The sequence below is a fragment of the Oncorhynchus tshawytscha genome, linkage group LG18 (genome assembly GCF_018296145.1).
Source record: "Oncorhynchus tshawytscha isolate Ot180627B linkage group LG18, Otsh_v2.0, whole genome shotgun sequence".
Taxonomy (NCBI): Eukaryota; Metazoa; Chordata; class Actinopteri; order Salmoniformes; family Salmonidae; genus Oncorhynchus; species Oncorhynchus tshawytscha.
Genome location: NC_056446.1, coordinates 27,107,261 through 27,122,488, shown reverse-complemented (window position 1 = coordinate 27,122,488; position 15,228 = coordinate 27,107,261). Strand labels below are relative to the sequence as shown.

General features: G+C 45.6%; 1 protein-coding gene across 4 annotated transcripts in view; it reads left to right on the top strand.

Annotated features, from left to right (window-relative positions):
* Nucleotides 1-15,228, top strand: part of LOC112217382 (kelch-like protein 29) — a 120,553-nt gene that overhangs the window by 45,696 nt on the left and 59,629 nt on the right. For all 4 annotated transcript variants that reach the window (XM_042300887.1, XM_042300888.1, XM_042300890.1 and 1 more), the window contains 3 exons: nucleotides 835-1,031; nucleotides 4,478-4,590; nucleotides 4,797-4,943. In XM_042300887.1, the coding sequence (XP_042156821.1) occupies nucleotides 835-1,031; nucleotides 4,478-4,590; nucleotides 4,797-4,943 (457 nt within the window). The remainder of the gene's footprint in view (nucleotides 1-834; nucleotides 1,032-4,477; nucleotides 4,591-4,796; nucleotides 4,944-15,228) is intronic.

Here is a 15,228-nt window from a genome sequence, read left to right as displayed (position 1 = left end):
ATCCATCTCAATCCTCAGTAGTTGTCATATTGTTTGTCCACAGCTCTCGGGGGAGGGACACAGTATTGCACTTTATTTTGGGGCATTGGATCTGTTTATTTTACCCGTGACTAGATTGTTGTGCACATGGGACATTAAACGTGGGTGGTGATGCGTTACTTAACGCTTCTTTAAACCCCCGGAAAGTTCCAGAACTTCAACTAATCACAGATATCCCATTCTGTTGCAATGTCCATATAAGCCACCCAGCACCTCAGCATGTAGTTCTGATATACAACACACAGGATAGCAATACAGAATAGTAGTATTGGGCGCAACAGTTGGCTAGCTTTCAAACATACCACAGCTAACATAGCTTGAGATCTTCCGTTAGCAGTCTGTTTCAACACTGTTCTAACATACCTAGGGATCTTCTCAGTGTGGTTTTATCAGCTCCTCCCCTCTGTCTTCTGTCTCCCACTATCCTGTATAATATCTATGCATACCTGAACACATGTCAAAGCATGCCTTTTGGATATTAATTTGCCTTGATAAAGACACCAATCACTTGTGCTTTTGTTTCAGATGGAGCACAAACCTAACTGTGTACGGTTACAAACCCTAGTGGCTTACTGTAAAAACAAGACCAAACAGAATCTCTAACTTCCACATTTCTACTGTATTCTATCGTGTTGTATTGATTCTGTTATTTTTCCTTATTCTATTGATGCAGGTTGCGTGTGTGTGTGTGTGTGTGTGTGTGTGTGTGTGTGTGTGTGTGTGTAGCCCTAGTCCTAGGTGTGTGCGCATCTCTTCGATGTCTAACTCCTGTCTCTACCGTGGTTGGTTGGTCAGGTCGTCAGGGGAGACGAGGAGCGGGGAGATGCTAGAGCTGCGGATGAGTGACATTGGAGCTGATGTGTTGGAGCTGCTGCTGGAGTTTGTCTACACAGGTTCTCTGGTCATAGACTCCGCTAACGCCAGGACACTGCTAGAAGCTGCCAACAAGTTCCAATTCAACACCTTCTGCAAAGTCTGTGTGTCCTTCCTAGGTATGTAGCTATGGCACAGGGTGTGTGTTTGGGGCGGGGGGGGTGGTGTCTCATCATACTAAGCCTTCCTTTCTGTCTTGGGCTCATGGTCCCTCATACCCTTTCTGTCAGGTGTCCAAAGTTTCCACCGGAGTAAAAGTTTCTTTCTAACACCCAGTGCTTGGCTGTTCTTCTACCTTTTAGTACCTCATACCACCTTTCCTTTTATATCTGAAAGGTCTATTTTTGCCTCTGGACCTAGTGATCTTTTCTGTATTTTCTCAATTGTTGTCGCTTATGTCTGTGTCAACATCACCTTTCTTCTTGCCGGCTTTGGCACGCTTTAAATCATGATCACTCTATTTTCATCCAGCATGCAACTTGTTCTTGTCATTCAGAAAAGTATAAATGCAATGTGCAACAATTTCAAAGATTTTTCAGAGTTACAGTTCATATAAGGAAACCAGTCAATTGAAATGCATTAGGCCTTATCTATGGACTGGGCAGGGATGCAGCCATGCATGGGGAGCCAGGCCCAGTGAATCAGAATGAGTTTTTCCCCACAGACATAAATACTCCTCAGCACCCACCCTCGCCCTACTCAGACGATCCCACAGGTGAAGAAGCCGGATGTGGAGATCCTGGGCTGGCGTAGTTACTTGTGGTCTGCGGTTGTGAGGCCGGTTGGATGTACTGTCAACATTTCTAAAACCACATTGGAGGCACCTTATGGTAGAAAAATTAACATTAAATTCTCTTGCAACAGCTCTGGTGGACATTCCTGCAGTCAGCATGCCAATTGCTCGCTCCCTCAACTTGAGACATCTGTAGCATTGTGTGACAAAACTGCACATGTTAGTGGCCTTTTATTGTCTGCGGCACAAGGTGCACCTGTGTAATGATCATGCTGTTTAATCAGCTTCTTGATATGCAACACATGTCAGGTGGATACATTATCTTGGCAAAGAAGAAATGCTCGCTAACAGGAATGTAAACAAACATTTTAGAGAAATATGTTTTTGTGCATATGAAGCATGTGACCAACACTTTACATGTTGCATTTATATTTTTGTTCAGTATAGCAATGTTACCTATAGCAACCAGTTATTTTCTGCACCAAAGAAAAACCACCCGTTTAGAAAATCTAGCAAGCGAGGCAACTAAAAGCAAGTTTCTAGACAATGTTTATAATTACAATGCTTATATTTACAATGCGTATATTTACCAGAACATATCTGACCAAGTTTTGAGTTTAATTGTAGCCGAGTTTTATTCATTTTAACAGGGAAATAACACACTAAAGTCTGGCGATATAAAAATGTATGAGTATGAAGAAATGAACACAGTGCATTCTGTTGGAGGAATTTAGACCTTGATGGTGCTGGCGACGCACAACAAATGGGACTGTTTGAAAGGGGGATCATATAAACATCGCCAGATAGAATTATTGGTATGTTTAAAAAAAATGTCTGAATTAGCCCCCTCTCTCACTCCCTCTCCTCTCGGCCCTCAGGGTTTAGGAGGCGCCAGGACAGATTCATAAAAAGGTCAGGGAACAATTGTCAGTAAAATGTCAAATCCCACAGATGCTCTAGGCCAATCGATACCAAGGCAGAGATGAGGATACAGGTCTGGGTAAAAGCGGTGAGCGGAGGGGTGTTTGAAAGGTTGGGGGGGTGGCGAGCCCATGGGTCAACTGAGGAGCAAATGCGTAGTCATGGGTTTAGGAGGTCAAGGGACTGGGAAATTGTAAATGTCAGCTTATACTTACCATTTAATAGAGATTGGTGGGGGAGAGCTGTAAGGCAAGGCAGGGATATGATGTCTGGATATGAGATGAAAAAGGTCAGAGCTGTAAAGGAGAGGGAAAAGACAGTGAAAATAAATATTGATCTGTTTTTCTCGTTTCGTCCCGACGATATGGACTTGTTAAAAACAGGGAAACCATTTATAGTATAGTCAGACTTCATCACCATCAGTAGGTCAGACTTTCCTGCCCTGCCTGAATATAATTCATGACATTTGAGTGTTAGAACTGAGACATAGTAATAATAATAGATTTGATTTGTATAGCGCTTTTCAATACAGCAAGAATTTCAACGCTCAAGTGCACTGTATGACATTGTACTGGTGCAATGTATAACCTTGGAACAAAGAAATTGCTATTATGTCAAGGATATCCAAGTTCTTAACAAATGTACTGAAGATAAATGAACTTGGCCTAGTTTGGCCATGGTTTATTGAGTTGATCAGATTTTTGAGTCTGACAAAAATACCAAAAAACACATTTGAGTACACCTGGGTAACCTATGTTGCACATCGTATTATTTGCCCAAATATTAGGACATCAAGAATTAGAAAACTGATCCAACAATGCAATGTGTACAGTTATACAACGCATCTACAAAGTAATTACATGGACATGGAGCAAGAGCACAATAGAAGTTACATGACCAATCATCATGGCAGTTAGTGCGAACAGATGCTATGCTGTGCAGGGTAATTTGGAAATCACTGAAAGACATAAAATCAATTCTTGTAATTCTGTCTACGAGTTCAACCTTCAATGTTGGTGTGGATTTACAGCGATCAGCTATTGGACCTTCCAGAGCCTGGAATAAAACTCCTCTCTTCATTATGTCTGCAAAAGTTTGAGATATGACACACACACACGCTCACATGCTCACACACACATACACACACACACACATCGTGAACGCCATATGGATTCTGCAGGGACTCTCCTCACACCCACACAAATGAACCTAAATGAACGGTACCTGTGGAATCAATTAAGATCAAAGTAAAGAAGAATCCTAAACACATTTCAACATGGTTTGATATTGATTAGGTATAGAGGCTTCTGTAAAGTTATTGATCCGTCTAGCTCTTATTACTACACGTTCTCCCGTCCAGACCCTTCTCAAGGTGAAAACACATCTGTTCAACCACACCACAACAGACTACAGTTATTAGTTTCAAATGCTTTGTTTTCCTATTCAGCTTCAACACACTGAGTTAACTTCAGAGTTTAATAACACAGTTTGATGTCATACAAACCCTGTTTTGATTAGAGATTCAGTCTGTTCTTTGAATTGTTGTGGCTCCATTACCTTTCCTGGTGATGTTTGTATAGGCAGCACACACACACACACACACACACACACACAGACAGACAAAGGTCTTTACCTGCAGTACTAATCCCTGCTATGCCGTTCCACACCCCCGCCTGACTGTGCTCAGTAGGCTCCTAACGATTGATTCCCCTTGTTGTTTGTCCCTGGAGCTGTTTCAGCTCTGACAGTCTCTCTCCAGGCCCAGATAAACACACAGATAGACCACAGCTCTCCCTGCTTTCTCCCTCTCTTTCCAGACAGTTATTTTTATGGATGTGAACAACTCTCCCTTATTCCTCTCTTTTTCCTCCCCATTCCCCTCTTGCTCTCTCTCACTCTCGCTCTCTGCAGAGAAACAGCTAACAGTGGGGAACTGTCTAGGTGTGCTGGCCATGGCTGAAGCTATGCGATGTACAGAGCTCCACAACATGGCCAAAGCTTTCGCACTGCAGAACTTCCCTGAGGTAGGTGGATTTAATGACTGGTTTTCATTTTTAAACCCAAAATGACATATCACACTATGTATCTGTGAGAAAAGTCTTTACCTGAGGTACTAATCCCTGCTATGCCGTCCCAGTCTACCATAACACCTGTCGCACATGATTAAGAACAGTGCATGTAGTCCAGGATTTTCATCCCAACGAAGTGTCAACCCTTCATTGTGCACTAGGTGGCGGGGCAGGAGGAGATTCTGTGTGTGTCTAAGGAGGACCTAGTGGCCTACCTGTCTAATGATAGCCTCACCACCAAGGCTGAGGAACTGGTCTACGAGACCGCCATCAAGTGGATCAAACAAGACCCCACCGCCAGAGTTCAGGTAAGGCGGGGGGAGAGGGTGCTAGTGGCTACGAGGTTTGAGTGATTACATTTTTACTGGTCCATTTTCAACATGTTCATTCAGCGTTTATGGGTCCTGGACTGTATGGCCTGGTTTGTTGTGGGAGTGCCATTTCGCCCTCTGATCTAACCTGGTTAATCAGGACTTAATGCTGTTCTGACACCATCTGTCTACAGTATCATTACGCATACTCACCAACCATTACCCCATACAGTATGTCCTGGTTTCATTATATTGCTCATCACATCTCATCTTTGTATCTGTTTTCTACACCACAATTCCTCCTGTCTTTGACTAGAGCTCCTAAAAGGAGAAATAAAGTAAAAAGCTTGGTGTGTAGAGACACACTAATGTATGTTCCCAGCAGAGTCCTACTACCACCCGCCTCTAGTCTATATTAAGTCACTTAAGCTATGTTTAATATGGATCACCCACTTCCTCCTCTAGACGCACTAACAAGCATATACAGTACCCTTCTCTCTCTACCTTCCCCTACGTACTGTCACCCTGCTCTGCCCTGCATCTGAATAAATGAAACACCTGTAATATCATGCAGACTGGTTGTTAGGTTTTATTAGTATTGTTCTCATAATGTCCAATGACGACAATGGCCGAGATGGAATTTGGCTTGCTGTCGGTTTAAATGCACTGTGATACAGTATGAACATTCTGAGTGGGACACACTGTTCTGGCAGCTTCTGTTCATCTGCAGCTTTTTGAATTGGGTTCTTGGTCTGTCTTTCTAAGAAATGATAATGAAATGGGATTGTCATATTCCACTACGTCACACTTCAACAAATGAGACTGGTGGTCGATACGTTTCATGGTCAATACATTGACTAACCAACCTCCATGAATATGGAAGAAGATATCACCACAGGATACAGACCATTTATGGATCCAATACTAAGGCTGCATCCATAATGGCACCTTGTTCCCTATTTAGTGCACCCCATTCTCTGCTTTTGTAGTAGTTTTGACCAGGACCCATAGGGCTCTGGTCAACAGTTGTGCACTATATAGGGAATAGTTTACCATTCAGAGTGTATGCTAAAAGACCACGCATAAAGCAGCCTTGACTGCTGTTTAACAAGGGAGTTGAGATGAGTCGTGTTAAAACAGTTCATCACTGGGAACGTCACTCAGTCAGAATAACACCCTCTCATAAGATTGAATGGTCGTTGTAATTGTCTCAACTACTATAGACAGTCTTTGTATTTGCCAGATTCAATGCCAGTAGTAACTACTTCCATAAATTGAGTTGGACTTTATAATGGTGCCTGCTACTATAGATATTAATGTCTGTGTTGGCCATAGAAAGGCAGTTCTGAGAGGCACTTTAGGTTAAATGATCAAAAAAGTGTTTTGACTGAATCTGTCTCTCAGGACTTGACGTTTCACATGATAAAACCATTGTAAAACTCTGCCTTCTACAGAGTTTTTACAAGGAAGTATTTTCTAAAGTGGTGGATGGAAGACCTACAGTCCAAACAGCAGTCCAGACAGTACAAGGAGATGCAGATAATGGGGAAGTACACAGGATGTAAGTGAACTGTGTGCAGCAAATGCTCTGCACAAAATTGAGTGTGAGTCCTTAAACAAGGTTAGAGCTTTGGGGTAGTTTCTCACACACACACACACACACACACACACACACACACACACACGCACAATTACTTCTGTTCTAGTGAGGATGAAAGACAGAAAGGTTTGGACCAATCACGTCCGTTCAGCTCAGCGCAGTTCAGCAGTAATCTCACAGCCTATTGGACAGGAGAGAACAGTGAATCAGACCATGGCAGAGAAACGAAGGGATCGCGGAATGGGACATACCATTTCACCTGCTGTCCACTTCTCTTCCTCCTTATCCTCTCTCTCCCACCTTGTCACGAAGTCCAGGATAAAACTAATCCCTTATAGCAGTCAGTGGTTTCTCAAATGGAGGCTCGGGGCCCACTGGTGAGTCACTGCTCATTCCTTTTTGTGGCTGATACCGTTTGGGTCACAGCTTTAGACTTGGGTCTTTGGTTTTGTTTACTCACGAGAACACACTCCCGAAGGTGCGATTTAGAGAGACTGAGACAGAGGAAGAGAGACGGTGAACGGAGAGGGCAGAGGGCCCCGGTGTCCCTGTGTTCAGTAGGAATCAGATATTCACTCTCTGCTGTGTGCCTTGACATTATAGGAGTGGAGCTGTGATGGAGCTCAGGGCCAGTCTCAAATCTAGGGGCCATGTGTGATACAGTGAGACTAATGACGCTAGAGAGAGAGAACAGAGAGAGAGGAGAACGAGGGAAATGGGTAGAGGGATTGGGGTATGGAGAGGACAACGAGGGAAAGGAGGGAGTGGGAGATGGAGAGGAGAACGTGGGAGAGGGAAAGGAGGGAGTGGGAGATGGAGAGGAGAACGAGGGAGTGGGAGATGGAGAGGGAAAGGAGGGAGATGGAGAGGGAAAGGAGGGAGATGGAGAGGGAAAGGAGGGAGATGGAGAGGGAAAGGAGGGAGATGGAGAGGGAAAGGAGGGAGATGGAGAGGGAAAGGAGGGAGTGGGAGAGGGAAAGGAGGGAGTGGGAGAGGGAAAGGAGGGAGTGGGAGAGGGAAAGGAGGGAGGGGAGAGGGAAAGGAGGGAGTGGGAGAGGGAAAGGAGAACGAGAACGAGGGAGTGGGAGAACGAGGGAGTGGGAGAACGAGGGAGTGGGAGAACGAGGGAGTGGGAGAACGAGGGAGTGGGAGAACGAGGGAGTGGGAGAACGAGGGAGTGGGAGAACGAGGGAGTGGGAGAACGAGGGAGTGGGAGAACGAGGGAGTGGGAGAACGAGGGAGTGGGAGAACGAGGGAGTGGGAGAACGAGGGAGTGGGAGAACGAGGGAGTGGGAGAACGAGGGGGAAAGGTGGAAGATGGAGATGGAAAGGTGGAAGATGGAGAGGGAAAGGTGGGAGAGGGAAAGGTGGAAGAGGGAAAGGTGGAAGATGGAGAGGGAAAGGTGGAAGATGGAGAGGGAAAGGTGGAAGATGGAGAGGGAAAGGTGGGAGATGGAGAGGAGAACGAGGGAGATGGAGAGGAGAACGATGGAGAGGAGAACGAGGGAGATGGAGAGGAGAACGAGGAGAGGGAGAGGGAGAGGGAGAGGAGAACGAGGGAGAGGGAGAGGAGAACGAGGGAGTGGGAGAGGAGAACGAGGGAGTGGGAGAGGAGAACGAGGGAGTGGGAGAGGGAGAACGAGGGAGTGGGAGAGGAGAACGAGGGAGTGGGAGAGGAGAACGAGGGAGTGGGAGAGGAGGGAGATGGAGAGGGAGTGGGAGAGGAGAGAGGTGGGAGAGGAGGGAGATGGGAGGGGAGGAGATGGAGAGGAGGGAGATGGAGAGGAGGGGGAGATGGGAGATGGAGAGGAGAACGAGGGAGATGGAGAGGAGAACGAGGGAGATGGAGAGGAGGGAGGTGGGAGATGGAGAGGAGGGAGTGGGAGATGGAGAGGAGGGAGTGGGAGAGGAGGGAGTGGAGATGGAGAGGAGTGGGAGATGGAGAGGAGGGAGTGGGAGATGGAGAGGAGGGAGTGGGAGATGGAGAGGAGGGAGTGGGAGATGGAGAGGAGGGAGATGGAGAGGTGGGAGATGGAGAGGAGGGAGATGGGAGATGGAGAGGAGGGAGTGGGAGAGGAGGGAGTGGGAGATGGAGAGGAGGGAGTGGGAGATGGAGAGGAGGGAGTGGGAGATGGAGAGTAGAACGAGGGAGATGGAGAGTAGAACGAGGGAGATGGAGAGTAGAACGAGGGAGATGGAGAGTAGAACGAGGGAGATGGAGAGTAGAACGAGGGAGATGGAGAGTAGAACGAGGGAGATGGAGAGGAACGAGGGAGATGGAGAGGAGAACGGGGAAGAGGAGAACGGGGGAGTGGGTGAGGAGAACGGGGGAGTGGGAGATGGAGAGGAGATTTTTTTTTTTTTTTTTTACAAGACAAGCTGACCCCAGTCTAGAGCGAGTGGTTGAGTTGACACGCTCTGCTCACCACAAGCTCCTTTTCACCTCCCCTCCCTCCCTCCACACCTCTTTCCGTCCTGCCATTTGGAAAAGGAGAGCAGGGGAAATCGCTCCCCCTGAACCTGTGAAATGTTTTAATGGCACGTCAGGACTGATTGTCACAGGGCTTACACACACTGAGAAGGTCGGAAGGTGGGAGGAATGCAACGGCTGGGGGCTGTGTGCGTGCGTGCATAACCGAGCACTGGCACGTTGGCAGTGACTGAATAAATAATGTCACTTGTTTTTGTTGTCTCAAATATCCGCTAGAATAAAGACCGGGGCTGGACATCACATGGAGATGTGTTAATTATGGATTTGTGCAAGACACACACAATAGAAAGACACACAGAAAGGAAAAGAGTTTACATGAGTTCAGGAGGCTGTGAATCAGAAACATGTTCATCTTCTACTGATCATAGCGTCCAGCTAAATAATCTCTTTCATGCTAAACCCACTGCTGTAATACCTAGACCAGGGATCATCAACTAGATTCAGCCGGGGGACGATTTTCTTTCCTTAAGCGGATGGTTGGGGGTGCAGGAACATAATTACAAATCATTTGTAGACTGCAAATTGACCGCAAGAAGCCCAAACAGATATGTTTAACCAAACATAATCATTTTAAACCTTCCATTTGTATATGATCACGTCTCTATTATGTGTGAGAATACTTGGAACAGATTTCTTCAATTAAAATCACTTGGAGCTGATTTCGTCGTGTCCAACAATGAACATGCTCCAATTTCTCAAACTATTAGATTTTTTTTTTTAGCTTTTTCCGTTTACTCAGAACTTGGTGGGCCAAATAAAATCTGTGGACCCTATCATTACATTATATGGACAATGGGTCTGAGCTGCTAGTATGGTGTTGGTGGCTAATTGTCCCATTCATTCCCCGCCTTACATAAACGGTGGATAGGACGAGAACGGTGTTCCCTTTGCTCAGGATGCTTTCATACTAAATTGGTTTGGAGCGTTTTCTTTCTCTGAACTCTGGTGATTTTCCGTCCCAATTTACCCCTTTCAGTTCGTTTGGACTGATGTAAACACTATCCGCATTCGGGAGCACACTAAACGTACCGTGGTCTCGGTCCGATTCCATTCATACAGAGGAGTGGTTCGCTGCAGGGTGAGAGGGCAGTCTGGACCAAACAGGAAGATATGAGCAGTAGTATTGGTTGTTTGACTGCAAGCATTTGATGAAATGCACAGTACCATAACTTAATATCTCTAAAACATTGTTTGAGTAGCAGCATTGCATTCATGAGCTCATCCGATGCAGATTAGGGGAGACGGGCAGTTCCCGGGATACAGGTTACTTACTGAACATAGCATATTCACATGACAGAGCGGATATTGTGCGGTTTCCTCATGCATGTTGTTGGAAGACCAAAGCGAAAGTAATGTGAAGTTTGGGACACAAGCTTCTTGATAATCATATATGGATTTAACATGAGCATTTTTCTCAAATAAACAAATTACTTGCATGAGTACGCCGCTTTTAGGCATTTTAGTTTGTTGACATTTGGCAAAGTGAAACCAACCGGACCAAATGAGAAATGACAATGTAACAAATAATCAAACTGATTCGAACTATAGCTCAGAACTGTGTGAAAACGCCCTCAATGAAGCTGTTGACGGTGAGACCAGTCCTCACTGTTACCCACGAGGCATTGTGGTACAAACCACGTACATATGCTACCAATTATACCTACTACCCCCCCCTCCCTGCCAAGACCTCTATAGACCCTTTGTGTATGGGCCTGAATATCCCCTCTATTATGCTCTAATAGGATCCCCATGAAATATGTTCTATCTCACCTGGTAGAACAGGCTGACAAAGGAAGGTGATTAATTGGCTCTTTGAGGAGAGAGGGGAGAGAGCTCCAAAGCAATAGGGGTGGGCATCCTAATGTGATGTTTTAAAGGACATTTAATGGTGGATTTAGTAGAGTAAAAGAGCCTGTCGTTCACTTCACTATGGAAAAAGACCTCAGAGTTCACGCTTCAAAAAATAACAATGGACATCTGACGTTTGCCATTTCAGAACCCACAAATGTTTAAGTATTTCAAATAAATTGAAACTCTATTTTACAGTAATACTTCTATAGAGTATCTTTCTCTTAGTGGAGGTCTTTCAAATGTTTCATCTCGTATAGAGAAGAAATGGAAAGAGTAGTTATGTTTCCATAGCAAATTAAAAGAATGCAGGTTTTCAAGTGGGACTGGAGTAGTGTGCTGCACTTATATTAAGTGTGTACTAGTATGTTGTAGTGGACTGTCTATACTTCATACAGAAATTAATATCATACCTCTATTGAAATCAGTGATCTGAAGAAACCTCATTGATCCCATCAGCTTTCTATGATACTGCATTTTATATAAACATTGGAGCACAAAAGAAGTGTACACACCTTGCTGTGTAGCAACTGCATGTAGTCCGTATGGGGCTCCCGAGTGGCGCATCGGTCTAAGGTACTGTGTCTCAGTGCTAGTGGTGTCACTACAGACCTTATTTCCTGGAATGGAACCATCTTAATTGGCCGTGATTGGGAGTCCCATAGGGCGGCGCACAATTGGCCTAGGGGTTGGCCGGGGTAGGCCGTCACTGTAAATAAGAATTTGTTCTTAACTGACTTGCCTCGTTAAATACAAATAAATACAGTATTGTGTTTAGGGTTGTGAGGATCATGGAACTTTGGATGACTGTATTTGGCCAGTCAAATGACTGCGGTCTCAACTGCAATAAAACATGTTTTTCTAAGATGTACATTTTGTCCTCTCCTTCGGTCCTGACTGCATGTGCTGCCATAGAAAGAATGAATAGGGCGTCCGATTTAAAGTCAAGGATGGCGTATTGGGTGGACTGGCAGCCATTGCGGGTGTACCCATGAGTTTACCAGTCAAATTGCAACGGTTGGAGGTTACGAGCTTGTTCTAATCATTACATTTCTATATGGGCTGTTGCTGCATTGTGGGCGTTGCCTAGGTAAGCGAAGGCTCATTTGCTAGTTGTTTCAGCGCGTTGAGGCCATGTTACCGTAACTACACGAATGACCAGCTGTCCCATCTTGAATAAGACTGTTCGGAAAAATATATATAAACTGAACAAAAATATAAACGCAACATACAACAATTTCTAAGATTTTACTGAGTTACTGTTAATATAAGCATCAGTCAATTGAAACAAGTTCATTAGGCCCTAATCTATGGATTTCACATGACTGGGAATACAGATATGCATCTGTTGGTCACAGATACCTATAAAAAAAAAAGTAGGGGTGTGGATCGGAAAACCAGTCAGTATCTTGTGTGACCACCATTTACCTCATGCAGCGCGACTCATCTCCTTCGTATAGAATTGATTTGGCTGTTGATTGTGGCCTGTTGTCCCACTCTTCAATTGCTGTGCAAAGTTGCTGGGTATTGACTGGAACATGCTGTCGATCCAGAGCATCCCAAATATTCTCAATTGGTGAATGTCACCATGTCTGGTGAGTATGCAGGCCATGGCAAATCTGGGACTTTTTTAGTTTCCAGGAATTGTGTACAGATCCTTGCGCCATGGGCCGTGCATTATTATGCTGAAGCATGAGTTTATTGTGGTGGATGAATGGCACAGCAGTGGGCCTCAGGATCTCGTCTCGTCGTCTCTGCATTCAAATTGACCATCCATAAATGCAATTGTTCGTTGTCTGTAGCTTATACCTGCCCATACTATAACTCCACCGCAACCATGGAGGACTCTGTTCACAATGTTGACATCAGCAAACCTCTCTCCCACACGATGCCATACACGCTGTCTGCCATCTGTCCAGGGCAGTTGAAACCAGGATTAATCCGTGAAGAACACAACACTCCAGTGGCCATTGAAGGGGAGGATTTACCGCTGAAGTTGATTACGACGCCTAACTTCAGTCAGGTCAAGAGGACGACGAGCACGCAGATGACCTTCCTAGAGACGCTTTCTGACAGTTTGTGCATAAATTCTAAAGTTGTGCTAACATCAGCTGTCCGGGTGGCTGGTCTCAGACTATCTTGCAGGTGAAGAAGCCAGATGTGAAGGTCCTGGGCTGGCGTGGTTACACGTGGTCTGTGGTTGTGAGGTCGGTGGATGTACTGCCAAATACTCTAAAATGGAGTTGGAGGCGGCTTACGGTAGAAACATGAATATTAAATTCTCTGACAACAGCTCTGGTGGACATTCCTGCAGTCAGCATGCAAATTGCATGCTCCCTCAAAACATGTGGTATTGTGACAAAACTGCAGATTTTGGTGACATTTTATTGTCCCCAGCACAAGGTGTACCTGTGTAATGATCATGCTGTTTAATCAGCTTCTTCATAGCCCTCAGCTGTCTGGTGGATGGATTATCTTAGCAAAGGAGAAATGCTCACTAACAGGCATATAAACAAATTTGTGCACACATTTGAAGTAATTTGCGTGTGCAAAGCTGTCAAGGCAAAGGGTGGCTACTTTGAAGAATCTAAAATATAAATATATTTTTTTGTTTAACACTTTTTTTTACAATTATTCTACAATGTAGAAGATTTTCAAAATAAATAAAAACCCTTGAATGAGTAGGTGTCAAACATTTGACTGAAAAAATAAATATATATATATATATATATATTAGACAGCTGTTATTTTAGTGTAATGACAGCCTTTATCCTTAACTGATTTTTATACGGTAATTGTGCCAGCCCGTGTTCACCAATCGTGCTTCAACAAAGAACATTTTTTACATAGCCAGATCAACACACAGAGCCATAAGTCCTCTCTACATAGATGATTAGGAAAATGGCACATTTATAATGACTGGGTGGGTGAGCTAGATTGTGCGTTATTTCGTGAAGCCATGCTGAAAATGCCCCCAAGAGAGCCGAACAGCTGTGTCTGCATGTGAACTGCCTGAGCCCCTGCCTCCATCCATAACCTCTAGGCCTGCCTCACATCATCCCTCCATCACACATGCACACAAAACACACGCGCAAACACACTATGAGCCCTATAAATGGTCGTTTGTCCAGGTGGGTGAGTGAGTTATCGCTCTGACGCTAAGTGTGCTAGTGAACTCCAACCCCACAGCCTAAACACACACACACACTTCATCCCTTTCTGCTGTGTGTGCTTTTCTCTTTGTTCAGTGAATAAATATGAGCGTGCGTGTATCATTTGTATATGAAGACCGCGTGACACACAAAGTTGAAAGTGGCCTGTGTTCCGGCCGAGGCAGAGAATCTGTCTGGTGTCTCAGATCAGTCAGACTGCAGGTGAGAGCTAGTCGACACACAGAAAATAGTTTCCCTCGACTACTGTCAGTGGGGAATGACTTTGTTCGTGTGTGACAGACCAATTTTGCAGACTGTCTTTAGATTTTCTTTAGATACAGAATAAATAATATTATAATCAGATGTGTGTATGTTATGGAATGCATTGTCTTTGTACTTTGAGTGCCACTGCTCCTGAGTGTGTGTGAGAGATGAGTGTAGAGAGAGAGGAAAGTGTGAGAAATGCTCTCTTGCATGTCAAAGTGCTGTATGGGCTGCATATTGAATGTGGTGTGTGTACGCATCATCTGAGCCGGGGTGTGTGTGCGCGCACATCTGAGCCGCCGTGTGTGTGTGTGTGTGTGTGTGTGTGTGTGTGTGCATCTGAGCCGCCCGTGTGTGTGTGCGTGCGAGCGTACATCTGAGCCGCCCGTGTGTGTGTGCGTGCGAGCGTACATCTGAGCCGCCCGTGTGCGTGCGCGCGTTCATCTGAGCCGCCTGTGTGTGTGTGTGTGTGTGCGCGCGTGCGCGCGTACATCTGAGCCGCCTGTGTGTGTGTGCGCGCGCGCGTACATCTGAGCCGTGTGTGTGTGTGCATCTGAGCTGGTTTGTGTGTGTGTGTGCATCTGAGCTGGTTTGTGTGTGTGTGTGCATCTGAGCTGGTGGGTGGGTGCGTGCATCTGAGCTGGTGGGTGGGTGCGTGCATCTGAGCTGGTGGGTGGGTGCGTGCATCTGAGCTGGTGGGTGGGTGCGTGCATCTGAGCTGGTGGGTGGGTGCGTGCATCTGAGCTGGTGGGTGGGTGCGTGCATCTGAGCTGGTGGGTGTGTGCGTGCATCTGAGCTGGTGGGTGGGTGCGTGCATCTGAGCTGGTGGGTGGGTGCGTGCATCTGAGCTGGTGGGTGTGTGCGTGCATCTGAGCTGGTGGGTGTGTGCGTGCATCTGAGCTGGTGGGTGTGTGCGTGCATCTGAGC